This window comes from Triplophysa rosa, linkage group LG2 (genome assembly GCF_024868665.1).
Source record: "Triplophysa rosa linkage group LG2, Trosa_1v2, whole genome shotgun sequence".
Taxonomy (NCBI): domain Eukaryota; kingdom Metazoa; phylum Chordata; class Actinopteri; order Cypriniformes; family Nemacheilidae; genus Triplophysa; species Triplophysa rosa.
Window position 1 is genome coordinate 27,678,190 of NC_079891.1, and position 14,199 is coordinate 27,692,388.

Here is a 14,199-nt window from a genome sequence, read left to right on the forward strand (position 1 = left end):
AGCCAAATCTGGTGCTAAAATGGTATAACCCACAGTAATAGAAATGAACTGGGACCTGTCATCAAAGACAATTACGGTTTACAGAATAGCATATCATGAAAAATCTGCATATTCATTTCTAAGACATGATTTAACTGATGAATTTGACTTCTTAATACATAAATGCATGCATAACTAATATAGTTACCAAATCCATTAAAAAGACCACAGCAGACATCTTGAGGAAAACTCCAATGATGGATTTTTATTGAGTGAGACCAAGTGAATTATAGGGGACACTTTTTCAGATGAATTTTCACTGTTAAAAAAACTTCAAAAACACTTTAAATGTTTTGTTTGAATCCCATAATTTCAAAAAAGTCCTTTATAACAACAGAAGGTATTTTTGGCTTCCAAACAAAGTCCCATTAAACTGCTTCAACAAATTGCAAAGGCGTTACGATTTTTAAAAAGCCAGGATTCACCATCTAATGCCGATCCTGGAATGTAGTTCTTTTTTCATTTGTCTTTGACATTTGTTTGATTCATTCCTCATTCTTAAAGACAATCCATTATGTTTAAAAGAAAAAATAAAACAAACCCCGTACAGAAACGCCACAGACTCCAGAACAACACCACAAGCACTAACATACAGACTGAGAGCAGACCATAGCACCAACCAACACTCAACACCCACCTCCCACTCCATAACCAAGCTACAGACCATCCGCTTGAAAAATAAAAGAACTAAAAAAGAAAAACAATAAAACAAAAGAAAGATGCCGCCTTTTTCACACCGCTCGTGTTGTAGACACCTGATACAGCCGCGGCAAGACCTATTAGTCAGCTTTGTTTTTTGTGCTAAAAACCTGAACCAGTATTTACAAATTCGCTGATAAAAATATTCCTCTGGTGGTGATGGGCAGAGAGGAGGTTATTGAGAGAGCTGGAAAGGGAGAGAGAAAACTGGAAAAGGGAAGAAAAGGGGAAAGAAATGGACGTTTGGACGGATGACCAGGTGTGGTGCTACTCTGTCTTCGGGTCCTCCTTCTCAGTTTCTGCCTCCTCATCTGGAGTTTTCTCAACCTGTAAAATGAAAGTGATTAACAAATAAGAATCCTGCTACTTCAGTTTTGGTCATCAATGTCTTTCTTTAAAAAGATTTGCAGAATTAGTTCAATTATGTACTGCTGCAATGTTTTTATCCATAACCTTATGAGATAGACTGAGTGTATGAATACCTCATTGGTTTTAGTCTCCCCATTTTCCGACTGGTTCTCCTCCTTGGATTCGTCAGGCTTTGCCTTTGCTTTCTTCTCTTCCTTTTTATCATTTACCTCCTTCTATCAGACAAAAAAAGTATTAATACGAGTAACACATACGTGATCATGTATCAACTCATGGCACATTCATGAAAGTATAATTACTATTTGTACCTTGGGAGTCTTTTTGGGTTTGGGTTCAGGTTTCGGAGTTGTTGGTTTCTGTGAGAGAAAAAAGAACACGTGGTCCATGCACAAGGATGTTTTTTTAATTTCCTTAACTATTAATAAGCAACTTAATAAATCTGTTTACTTTCAAAACATAACTAATTTGGGCAGACTTTTATAAATCCCTATTAGTCATGTAGTTAATCTGAGATCAGCGCTCACATTAAATGAATTAAATTATTTTTAAGGTTTAACACTCTCTAAAACTAAAGAAATACAGTATATAGACATTAAGGTTAAATATAGAAAAAAGACATACCGCTGATAATCTAGCAGACCTTCTCTGAGGCTACAAGGAGAGAAAGAAAAAGTTTATGCAAAGGCATGCGGCAGAGGAGCAGTCATGTACATAGAGCAATGCATCGAGATTTTTCTATATTAATCGTTTCTTACCTCCTCCTTGACTTCCCCATCAGCTCCCTGGACAAACACAAAACAAACAAAGTTAAAAACGAACATTTTATGCACATAAAAGGCAGAAAAAACTTTTAGAGACTGAGATGGGTTGCGCTGTTCTGCACGTTGGTACACTTGTAAACCCAACTTTTCTTTTTCGTTATGCAAAGTTCACGTGGCCTTAACAGATGGATAGCACACAACAACGCACAGTTTATTCGTCAGTTAGCAAAAATGCAAAAAGTCTTCATTGTTTTTTTTACAGAGGTATTCCACGACATGGGATACACATATTTCAATAAGGAGGAGGGGCGCGATTTTCCCGCCTCAGCGCTGCCACCTACCGTCAAGCAGGCGTTATGACACCCCTCTTCCACGGCGAACAAAGAAAATGCATTAAAATTGTTTATTAACGTGACCGACTTTTCCTAAAATCACACCCGTTTAGAAAATTAGAGTTATCCCCCTATTTTTTAGTCCCTATTCGACGGCGTTTAAGCCACGATCGAGCTTATAATCGTCGGTTTTCTCGTCGGGCTGTGTTGGAGATGGAGAGAGGGCAGCATGGCTGCGGCTGCACGGGCATGAGATCAAGCCGAGCCTCAGCACAGCACTGCTCAACTAAAACCCTCCTGCTGAACGCGGTGCCGTCGACAAAAACGCCGCGATCCGGCGGGGGAAAATTCGCAAAATTAACACCGATTTTTACTTACCCACCAATTCTAAAGCAGTCTCCTCAATTTCTATTAAAAAAACGTTGTCTCGAAGGCTTCCTAATTTCACGACTGATTAGTAAGGGCAAAAGTGTAGCCGTATGCTGCGCTCGGCTTTTCTACATACCTTTCTCTTGGGCATGTTGAGTGTGGGAATTTTTTCTTCTTTTATGCAAAACTAACAGGTGATCTTTTGTTATTCGGAGTTCACAGTTCAGGAGACTGTCGTCCGCTATGCACTAATTCTGTAGTAAACACAGGGCTACATTAGAGCCAGTGGTTGAATGGGAGGGTGGAGGCGTGGCGACACTGTGATTGATGTTCTTTTCGACCAATCGGCGGGCATCTGGATCAGCCACAGAGGAGCCAGATTCTTACCTCCGCTGTGCTTTTACGCGCGAAACCCTGAGCGCAGAAAGAGGTGTTAAATCCAAGGGCAAAACTTCCTATAAAATATCCCTACCGACAAATTCATATTTTGTAGATCTGATCTAGTGACGCACGCTCTCCCAGTTAAGTGCATTTTGTTGTAGCACGTGTAATTAAAAGGGCAAGGAAAAAAGTTGATATTTATTTGATTACAGAACGTCTTTCATACTCCTGTATTGCTGTGCCTAAACAACATCCCTGCTGGTTCTATGGCTAATTGCTGACTAGTGTTTTAAAGCAGGTGGGCAGATGTGTCTGCTTGCTTTTGTAAAGCGTGTGTGTGCCATTTTGTAATAGAAGAAGAGTAAAAAAAACGTTCTCACTTCTGCTTTATTCACGCAGTGGCCTAATCTGTGTAAGTGCTTGGGTGTGTGAGACTGAGATCTATAACTGTCATTACTTCCTCAGTGAGCAGTTAGAGACGACAGTCTACAGACCTTCGAAACAGTTCATCCATGGGATAGATAGATAGATATTTTTGTATTCAGAAACCGTACAAACAGGTATCCCACTGTTCTAAAACAAGGTAAGAGCCTTTCATTTCGTTATATCTTTCTTTCTTTAGAAATTAGTTCCTAATTTATTTTTTCAGGTTTTTTATAAGCACAAAACACAAAACAATGCATTTAATCTGCTCATAATGGATTAAACAATTGTCTAAAGGTTTTAAAGGGACTAGGGATGTAACGATTCACCGTGAGCCGGTTGAAAATCGATTATAATGCGTGACGATTCAAATCGGTTGAGGTTTGAACTGAATCGCAATACATTTTTTGAACAGCAGGGGCCGCCATGTTCACTGCAAACTTAAACGTGGGCATGCTGATATTTCTTAAATGCAAAATAATCCAAGAAAAGCATTGACAGTATTAGTTTGTTTATATTAAAGAGTACATTCCTCGAGATCATAAAAAATACATTTCATGAAGTGTTTAATTTTGCCGTGTTTGAATGTAAGCAATCTGCCAAGTTGTAAATCCGAAGGTGAACGAATAACAAAGTTATTAGCTTATAAAAAAGGTAATCGACTCTGAATCACGCGAACAAGCCATGACCTGTCCGAATCTTTAACCACAATGTACCTACGTCACTAGAGAAATCCCCGCCTACTGACTGCGAAAACTTAACTCTCTCCTCCCCAAACACTGTACTAGCTCGTTCGTGACGTGTGCATCATGTCTAAGAGAAGCTGTGTTCTATGTAGTGAAACTAAGTCAGTCTTATTTTCACTACCAAAGGAAGAACTTCTGAGGAAAAAATGGTTACTATTTATTTTTCAAACGACACCAAAGGAGTATAAACCGAACGTTTTACTTTGCGCGCGTCATTTTACCGAAGATTGCTTCATCAATCTTGGCGCCTTTACTGCAGGATACATTAAACGTCTTTCCTTAAAAGATGTTGCAATACCAACTTTATTTGGACCTGTAAGCTCCACCGAATCACAACCTGTAAGTGTGACTCTTTATTTTTGTCTTTACTTAAAATTAAATTTGTGTTACGTTATCTCATGTCTGTGTTTAGCTAACGTTACCGTTATTTTTGGGGTTGTTACTGTTTGTTTACCTAACGTTAGCTATAAACTCGTTGCGCTAATGTAAGTGTTCAACCATATTAACTCGCAAAGTCTTTATTTCAAGAACTGCGTGGTGTACTATAGTTATAATAACATCTGAAGATACGAACACCGTACACTGTATGCCGTGATAACTAACTGTTACAAGAGAAGTGTCTAAAACAGTCCTTTTTCTTACTGGCATCTGTATAAGGATTAAAGAATGATTCGTCAGACTCGGGCTCGAACTGGTAAGGTAAAATCGACGCCATCTCTCTCTATACACTGTTAATATCCAACCACCTGCAAACCGTAATACAGTAGTAATGATAGGCGGTCCATTTGCGACACATGCTGAACGCGTTTGACCAATCACAGCAGACTAGACCATCTGACCAATCACAGCAGACTACACTATCTGACCAATCAGATCAGACTACGCTGGCGGAAAGGCGGAGATTACACAGATGAATCGCGGAACGAGTCATTTGAGAGTCAGTCAAGAAGTAAGGTAATAAAAACTGCTTATTATTACGAAATAATAGTATTTTTACATCATGTATGTACATAAACTTGTTGTCGGACACTCCATAAACCAAAATAAGCCCTTAAAAATATTGAGGAATGTACTCTTTAAAGAGACTTTTTCTGTTATTAATTTGTTATACAATTGCAGTTTAGTTTTGTTATTTGAAATAAAACATAATTTTATTATACAAAGAAACGTGAAGCATTTAAGAAATAATGCAAGGGAAGTTGTTCATTTCTAATTGGTTTCAACTCATTTTGTAAAAATAAATCGTGAATAAATCGCATCGTGAGATCAGAATCGTGAATCGCATCGCATCGTGAGCTGAGTGAATCTTTACATCCCTAAAAGGGACACTATACCCAAAAATGAAAATTCTGTCCCCATTTACTCACCCTCTAGTTGTTTCTCTGTTGAAAACAGAGAAAGATATTTGGAAGAAATGTTCAGAAGAAATTTTCACATTTTTGGAACAACTTGAGGGTGAGTAAATGATGACAGAATGTTCATTTTTTGGTGAACTATTCCTTTAAGTTTTATTGTTCAAATGACTGGAATAATATATAGCTATAGAGTAATATAGTAGATCATGATATAGATAGAGATTATAGTGAAATTGAAGTGATCTTCTAAATTTAGCCGTTTTATTTGTGCTATTGCTTAGCAAAATGTCTTTTTCTGCCTATCATGGTTACATTCAAGCTAAATTTACTGTTATTGTTCATTTATTAAGGAAGGAAGTGCAGCAAATGTGCAGAATGTGTTTGTGTGTGTGCCTGTGTGTGTGTTTGGTTTGCATAGTAATTCAATAATTCAGTATGATATGCATTGCATAAACTATTATATTCAGTTACATTCTATTTTTCTTATCAGTTTGATGTTACACTATGCTATTGAACTTACTTTGTTTAATGTTACTCTTTCCTGTTTGATTATTTTCTGTTCCTGTAATTGATTCACTCTAAAAAAAAGATTGAATATTTAATTATTTAATAACACATTCATTAAAGTGGTTTTGTGTGTGTAGGTGGCTATCATGCTCGGAGAAGCTTTCCTTCATTTTCTGAACTGCAAAGATGACGCCAGGAATCATGCTGAACATAATGAAACACACTCACGCACCCCCACCAACCGCCCTGACCCTTGTATGGCGAAAGCTGCTGCCAGATCATCTCTGACACTGCAGACGGTTAGAGGTGGGAAACCACAGAATTATGGGTTAATAGTATTACGTTATGGTATTATACCGTAGTATTATACATATGCCTTACAATAACATGAAATGATATGACCAATTACCAGTGGAGATGTTTGTTTTTTTGTTTTACTTGAAAAATGGTGTAAAATATCAACCCATTAATCCTAGATGATTAGAGTGCTCCTAGTCCTGGGAACAGTTAATATATGTAAAAACATTAAGTTCAGGAAGGAAGTGTGATGCTGGTGAGAATTTTAGCTCACACACAGAAAAACCACATAAATTCAGGTGTTGAAATGCGTAAAGAGTAGTAAAACGACATACAGCATACAAACTAAAAACTGCGTAATAAAGCAAAATACTCGAATAGCAATAATAATGCAATGTTGTGTAAAAGATAACGTTTCTGCCTGTCATTTAATTTATGATGCAACAATCACGACTGGCAAACAATGTATAAAAGTAGTGAATGACATGATGTTGTTATATTTAAAAGTATTTCTATGTAAATGATTGGTTCAACACTATATGCAATGCAAAAGAAAAAAAATCACTAAAATCCTTAAAAAACTAAAAGAGAAACAAAAACATCTTGTTAACATTTTGTACTTCCTCGTTTATGTGCGTGCAAAAGTACATTGCATCAAATCAAGAATGTTTCTTCACTGTTTATTTCTGTTATTTTCTGTGTAAAGTGAGTTAAGGTTGGTTCTTTGGTTGCTCACACATTTTTCTCTTCCTGTCAGCCTGTAGGCCTGTAGGCCCTGAAAAGCCAAGACCTTGCCGGGCCTCTGCACCCAGCAACGCTGTGCCTATTCTCAGCTGTGATGGGGAAGATCACTTGGGCATGACGTTGTATTGCTCCTGGTGCTGTCCCAGCTTCTATAAAGACTATCCGGACCTCCGACTTGCAGGTGATCGGCTGGAGCATTGGAGTCCTCATAACCTAGACCTGCTTAGCTCAGAGGACAACGGACCACTGCTACAATCTCAGGACCTGAGCTCTCTGGAACCTTCTCTGGATCAAAATCAACAGTTAAATTCAGAAACACAGCAGGATGAGGGCTATCTTGTTATGGAGAGCGTTCAGGGTCCTGGCTGGGAGAGGAGGCTCACCAACTCCATGTTGAATGGTTATCTGGAGAATCAAATGCTGGAGGTGTTTTGTCAGCACATGCACAACATGGCTTGCTGTGGATCATCATTGCCTGGCACTGATGTCATGCCAACACTGGTGCCCACCAGCCTGACCGTACCGAAAGAGCATAGCACCAATCGGGAAGAGATGGATTCTTCATCCAAAAATGTTGTGCGGTACTTGAGCACTTGTTCAGCTCCGGCCACGTCCCATTTCAGCTCACCTGTGCTGCGTATCTCAGAAGCTGAGGAGCCACCCTCGTAAACACGCCCACTTATCATGATGACGTCATTCCTGTTCTCATTAAATTCCCTCTCTTGGTCCCATGTATTTTTACCAAAACACAAATAATTTAGCAATGGCATGGGGAATGATGTGGATCACAGCAGAAAATCACTTTAACTCATTAATGTAGATCATTTTACACATTTTACATTTTAACTGGGTAATAGTTGTAAAGTGTTTCAACAAAAAAACATTTAGTAAATGCCTTATTTAAAGTGGCAATTTGTCATAAGTGCCAGCAGTATTCAGTTCAGTACACATTTATTTCTATAGCACCTTTCAGAATTTTGCATTATTGCAAAGCAGCTTTACAGTGAATATGTATAAGGACAGACAGTAGTGACAAGAGTAAAAAACAGGAAACTGTGAAATATAAAGACTACATTGTATTATTGCATTTATTTTCTTTATATGATGTACATTGATAAAACTAAAAAAACTAAGTTTTCAACTGGACCTTTATATTTATAGAGCTAATAATCAAGTGTGTGTATAATTTGTTAAACAAGATGTATTAGTACACAATGCCAGGTTTGGAGTATGTGCAAGATTATTACACAAGCTAGAGCAGAAGTGAAATGCAGAAAGGAGAGAAAGAGAAGAGAAACTTATACTGGTCCAGTAGACCTTCATTGTTAGTGTATCATAATAACCAATAGCCACCAAACGACAAAAGCTCCTGAAACCAGAGGTCACTTCTAGAGAAACCCGAAGCACAATTTCAACATTATGGCTCCGTCTTTTTTCTCCTTACTCATTACCTCCCATCCTTTCTTTCATTTTCATTGTAAGTTTTACCAAACAGTATTACCACAATTTGTTTTAAGAAAAGAGGAACCGAGCTGTCATGTGTAGATTATATAATGACGTTTACAAATGTTACTGCTTACTTCAGTCCTGCTCCAGCTTTCATTTTCTATGTTGATTGAAACGTCATCAGCAAATATCCTGTTTTGTGTATATTAATAATTAATGAATCTATTGAATCTGATTATTTTATGAGTTATTTGTGATAAAATAAGAACGAAGTTTATTCAACGTGAGTGGACAATTACTCTTTTTTTGTTAAATCGCACCACCTGCTGGTGCTATTGATACATTACACTGAGGCGTAGACTAACATGGTTCGGGCGCCCTCTGCTGGTATTTTTCAGAACAGCGTCCAATGTCTCCACGATGGGTTATGTCATACTGGCCATGACATTGTCATTTACTCTGTGCTGTAAGACTTAATTTGTTTCATATTACTTCGATGTTTACAGCTAAAATACATTCCCTTTTGTAGAGTATGTGTTAAATTGAACATCATATATGAATAAAGTAACGGATTGGTATTTAAATCTAAATGCCTTTTTCATCAATTTTGCTGACATTCTCTGTTTGACGTCTCTCTGACGTCAGATATAGGGAGGTACCAACGTGACAGGTAACTGGTAACTGGTGACAGGTAAATAAAGTGTGTGAATACGAGTCTGCGTGTGTGTGTGTGTGTGTGTGTGTGTGTGTGTGCGCGTGTGTGTGTGTGTGTGCGTGCGTGCGTGTGTGTGTGTCTGTGTGCACGCTGATACCCTGGCACTGGTACATAGGAGCCAAACTCATAGAATCATCAACAGGATTAACTGTTAGCTGTGATCTGTAAATGTGTGTGTGTGTGGTGTGTTATCTGTGCCAACATGGCTACTTCACACTCTTGTAGCTGCACTGTGGGCATCTAAACAGGCTCTTTAGCCTGGCACCATGAGGCACACCACAATACCAGATGGACCGCTCTCCTCTTTCTCATGCGCTCTCTCTACACGAGTCCTGGAAATGTCCTGTGCCAGAATAACATTTAATCTAGATCTTTTACATTTTCGTGCCCCTTGGTGGTGGGACAGGAATGTAAACGCATACATGACTAAAGCTCACCGATCTGCTTTGTTTTCTGGGTCTCTCCAATCATTTGATTAGGACAGACTCGGTTCTCTGTCTATTTTATCGGGTGACCCGGTTTCCCTGGCTCGGTCGGTTGCGGTGGTTACCTCACTCTGCTGCGCAGCTATTGGTTCAAAAGGCGCACACTCCGAATTTCCTGTACGAGTAAATGGGGCTGCGGTGACGTAAGCGAACGGGCGCGCAGATTTTTTCCAGGCGCGGACGAGGGAGCGAAACGGTCCAACCTATATATCGATGCGCATACAAGTACGCATACCAAGTAGTCGTTTGAAAAACACTCGTTTGTTTCTCACCCTCAGGAGGCTCTCAGAATAGGACCCAGTGGAGCTTCTCAGTGTTTATCGGTAGTGTCACCGAACAGTCCCCACGCTCACGGAACCGCTGACCCATGTGATACTGCAGCGCTGCGAGTGTGAAAGGGAGGGGGGCGATAGACACGTTTTTTCTGCATCTCTGCTTCGTAGACTGGAGAAGCAGGTGCACGCTTGGAAGAGTGAAAAAGAGAGAGAGGCCGATCGAGAGGGTTGGAGGGGGCGGGGTATAGTCGCGCGCGTGGATCTCTCACCGTCGCAGTTCTTCGCGAGAATGTATCCAACGGCTCTGCTCCTGCCGCGCGAGCGTCGCCGTCCATGTAACGGAATCACATGTCCCCCCGTGATCTAACTGTTCTGTTTCTCGGGGTTCGGATGGTCCGCGCGCTCCATACAGAATTCAACCGGGAAATCAACGCGCACCAGCCATGGCGCTGGTCATGGAACCCATCAGTAAATGGTCCCCGAAGCAGGTGCTGGACTGGATGAAAGGTAACACAAATTATTGCGATTATTCCCCTTACACATATGACATATAGACAGGGGAAGGGCAGAAGGGTACAGGGTAGGGGTTGCATGCTGGATCTGAACAGATGATACTCTCCGTGCAGTGAGGTATTGATCGCGCTGGTGTGCCATTTTGCGACTCTGTTCGGCGCACTATGGTGTGTGTGATCCGCGCAGAGCTACACGCGTCGCGCGAGAGGGGGGTGTGCGCGTGTGGTCTAGGATTCGTGATATGTGTGTGAGTCTGTGTGCACGCGCACGCGTGTTTTGCAAGCAGATGAGCAAAAAGACGCTTATAATGACATAAAGGACGACATTGCTTTTTCATACAACACACACGTACATATTTGCACACAGAGATAGAGAGTGCACAGTGCGACAGAGAGAGAGAGAGAGAGAGAGAGAGAGAGAGAGAGAGAGAGAGAGAGAGAGAGAGAGAGACTGTTTCCAGCCTCAGTGAACAAATCTCCCTCTCTCGCGGTGAAAACTAGCACCATGGACAGAACCAGGCCGTTGCGCGCAGTGCGCTCTGCCTTTTCCAGTGTGTTGCGGTGCGGATGCGCGTAATCCAGGGACCAGAAGACCTATGACGGTATCTGTGCAAACCAGCTGAGCCTCGGCCGTTCCCCCCACCCCACACACACACGCTTCGGGAAATAGACTATCGGACGAATGCCGCTTGCAGACAGTTAAAGTCACACCGCGGAGGTTTCGTCATGCAGTCAGAGCTCAGGGGCATTTTACAGTGGGAGTAAAATTGACAGCGTGTACTTGATTTCCAAACACCTTCCCATTAATGACACGGTCCTCTGTGGAGATGACACATAAAGACACTCTGATCGATGCTACACAGATGCTACTATAAGTGGAGCACAATGAAGCAACTGTGGTGGAGAGACAGAGGACCAAAATACCAGTGAGATCAGATCTAATCTAAAGTGAAGTGTAAGGGCATTAGTGCACACGAATTCTCCTGCTCATAATCTCTACCCAATGAGCATTTCAAAGGTCAGAAAATCTTTTCCACCAACCTTATAACGGACAAATATGCACATGTACTCTTTATCTGTATGTCCAAGACACTGCAAAGCTTAAAACAATGTACGGCCCACATACATGCCATACAATATCTTCTGTGGCCTTTTATCCGCTAAACGCCTGTACACATATTGTTGTCCAGTCTCTCGATTGGTACAGAAATAAGGCTTTGTCTTTTGGAATGTGTGAAGCAATCCAAGTAGTGAACCAGTTCTGTGTTTTATAGAACTAGGTTTCACGGCCAGTTGTGCAGGATGGTTTCCATTTTCAGAAACTCTGCACCCTGTTTCAGATAAAGAGCGAACTGTAAAGCAGCTGCTTGTGGATCATTTTCAGAATTATTGCTGACATATCAGACCTCAGTGCACCTGATCCAGGGTCAGTCTGCAGGGACTTGCTATTTTCCGCTTCTGCATATGATTTCTTAGAGGTTCTGGACAAGCAAACATATGTCAGTGTTACTGATTTTAAATGTACTTACTGTTTACTGGTATTTATTGTTTGCTGTGTTGGACCAGATGTCATTGCCATTTTTCGGTGATACATTGTGTGTGTATGTGTGTGTACGGTTGGGAATCGTTTCAATTTTATCGATTCCGATTCCAATTCCGATTCTGCTTATCGATTTCGATTCTTATCGATTCCCAGTTTCGATTCCACAGTTGAAGTAAAACATTTAGATATCAACCTGTATGGTCATTTAGCCTACTTATTGACTTGTTTGCAAAATATATTTATATATTTATGAGCACCGTTTTGTGTATATTTACACATAGAAACACACCTTTTCTGATTTATTACAATTTGTATTATCATAGTTGAACTACATCATGGTTAAACTGCAGTTACTATAATGCAACTATGGTTAATTTGTGATTCCTGTGCTTTAATGCAAATTCTATAGCTATACTATGCTTACTACAGTAAAAAATATCGATAATTTTCATAAGGGCTTTTATTGAGATATCAGCAGATCATGCAACGCATGTACTTTTCTGAAAATATGCACACAGGAATTGATAAGAGGAATTCAAATTTTAATCTCAAGTATCCGATTCCTATTCCTTTCGATTCCGATCCGATTCCTAGCCTTTCGATTCCGATTCCAAATTGGAATTGATTTTCGATTCCCAACCCTATGTGTGTGTGTGTGCATTTGATTCTTTCCCTACCCTTGGCAGAATGACAAGAAGCTTGACCTGGTGTAGACATGTGTATACTCATGGTGTCTTGAATAATAATCTACCTCCTCTAACATTACTCTAATTGTAATGTAAAACTCTACTGCTGGATGCCTTATGTCAACTAGTTTTGAGCCTTTTAGCTTACATTTGAAAAGTCACGCAGGTTGGATATGGTACTAAGCAGGTGATGTCTGGACACTGTGGCTATACATTTGGCACAGTAGTTGATTTGATGTTGTGTTTAGGTTAATAATTGCATTTATTGTTGGGTCAGTTTTGTGTGCTGTTATAGTTTGTTATAGTAAAGTTAAATTAATATTGTTATATTTCAAAGCATGTTTCAGATAACAGTGAACATTGGCAACTCACAGAATGTGGAATTTGTGTCATTGCAGCGCTTCCTCCAGAGTTCATTGCTCCTATTGCTCTTCTCTGCTACTTATCAGAGTATGTATCTTCACCATTTTCTGTTATCAAAACGTGGCCACACTCCATAAGCCACTGGCTCACCTGTTTCATCCAATAAAACCTGACCAGAGATATATTGGTTTCATTTGCAAACCTGTTAAACTTGTTTGTATTCCTGCAGTTGTATTGGTGTAGTTTTTATTGGCACTTTGAGGTTTTGTTTTAATACTTGGGGGTTTTCCGGTGCAGGTAATCAAATGCAATATATCTTTATTGTCTCTTCTTTTGTAAGGAAGCATCTGTCTAAAACAGAAATATAAATAAACACAAATATTGATATTATATAGCCTATAAAATAACAGTACTGATAGCACACCAGTGCCTTGGTCCTTCCATACCAGGATTTTTCTTTATTTGACAGCCAAGAATTTAGAAATTGTAGGATTTGCAGTATAACTTTAAATACAAAAAAAGATGCAGTGGAAAAGCTGAATTTGAATTGAAAATTAGCATTTAACATGCATGAGGTTATAGCTACTTTTTAAAATACGTAATGTCTAACACCGTGTCTACACCGGACGCATTCCCATTGATTGTCGCGCCGCACCCAGTGTGGACAAAATGTTCTAATGCTCTATTCTATTATAATGTTCTATTGTCTCTTATCGCGTCCCATCGCGCCACGCCGAGTCCGGTGTGGACACGGTGTAATGTAGTGTGCATTACATACTATAAAAAAATATTTACTACTACAAACAATATTTCTTGCTAATTTCAAATAAAAATATTGTTTCTACTTGTATTTATTTGCAGAAAAGGAAAACTGGAGAAACAGGTCAAAATAACAGAAAAGATGCTCTGCGTTTATTTCAGACCTTAAATGATGCGAAGAAAACAAGTTCATATTCACTTTTAAGCAATACAACAGTGATATTTGTACATGTATTTAGGAAAAGTTCAAAGATTATTTTTTTAAAGTGATAACCTCAATTTTTATCACAGTTTTCATGTGTCTTGTCATGCTGTCAGTCATTCACATTGCTGTTGGGTGACTTTGTCACTCCTGAGGTTTGATTTTGTTGAAATTCAACAAACACTGGACTG

General features: G+C 39.7%; 3 protein-coding genes across 4 annotated transcripts in view; 2 read left to right on the forward strand and 1 right to left on the reverse strand.

The window, feature by feature from the left end:
* Window positions 1-218: 218 nt before the first annotated feature.
* hmgn7 (high mobility group nucleosomal binding domain 7) lies at window positions 219-2,840 on the reverse strand. 2 transcript variants are annotated; one of them, XM_057326264.1, is made up of 6 exons: window positions 2,706-2,840; window positions 1,863-1,889; window positions 1,729-1,758; window positions 1,416-1,463; window positions 1,221-1,319; window positions 219-1,065 (listed from the first exon to the last, which is right to left on the reverse strand). In XM_057326264.1, the coding sequence occupies exons 1-6, from the start codon at window positions 2,718-2,720 to the stop codon at window positions 1,006-1,008; spliced, it is 279 nt and encodes a 92-aa protein (XP_057182247.1). In that variant the 5' UTR covers window positions 2,721-2,840; the 3' UTR covers window positions 219-1,005. The 2 variants fall into 2 exon arrangements, with proteins under 2 accessions (XP_057182247.1, XP_057182240.1); XM_057326257.1 differs by having other exon boundaries at window positions 1,221-1,322.
* A 148-nt stretch (window positions 2,841-2,988) lies between these two features.
* Window positions 2,989-9,056, forward strand: si:dkey-237j10.2 (uncharacterized protein LOC568721 homolog). Its single transcript, XM_057326246.1, has 3 exons — window positions 2,989-3,533; window positions 6,119-6,287; window positions 7,036-9,056. The coding sequence occupies exons 2-3, from the start codon at window positions 6,128-6,130 to the stop codon at window positions 7,689-7,691; spliced, it is 816 nt and encodes a 271-aa protein (XP_057182229.1). The 5' UTR covers window positions 2,989-3,533; window positions 6,119-6,127; the 3' UTR covers window positions 7,692-9,056.
* A 682-nt stretch (window positions 9,057-9,738) lies between these two features.
* si:ch211-26b3.4 (connector enhancer of kinase suppressor of ras 2) overlaps window positions 9,739-14,199 on the forward strand; it is a 31,215-nt gene continuing 26,754 nt past the window's right edge. Inside the window, exon 1 of the mRNA XM_057322599.1 lies at window positions 9,739-10,450. Coding sequence (XP_057178582.1) covers window positions 10,387-10,450 — 64 coding nt within the window. The 5' untranslated portion in view covers window positions 9,739-10,386. The remainder of the gene's footprint in view (window positions 10,451-14,199) is intronic.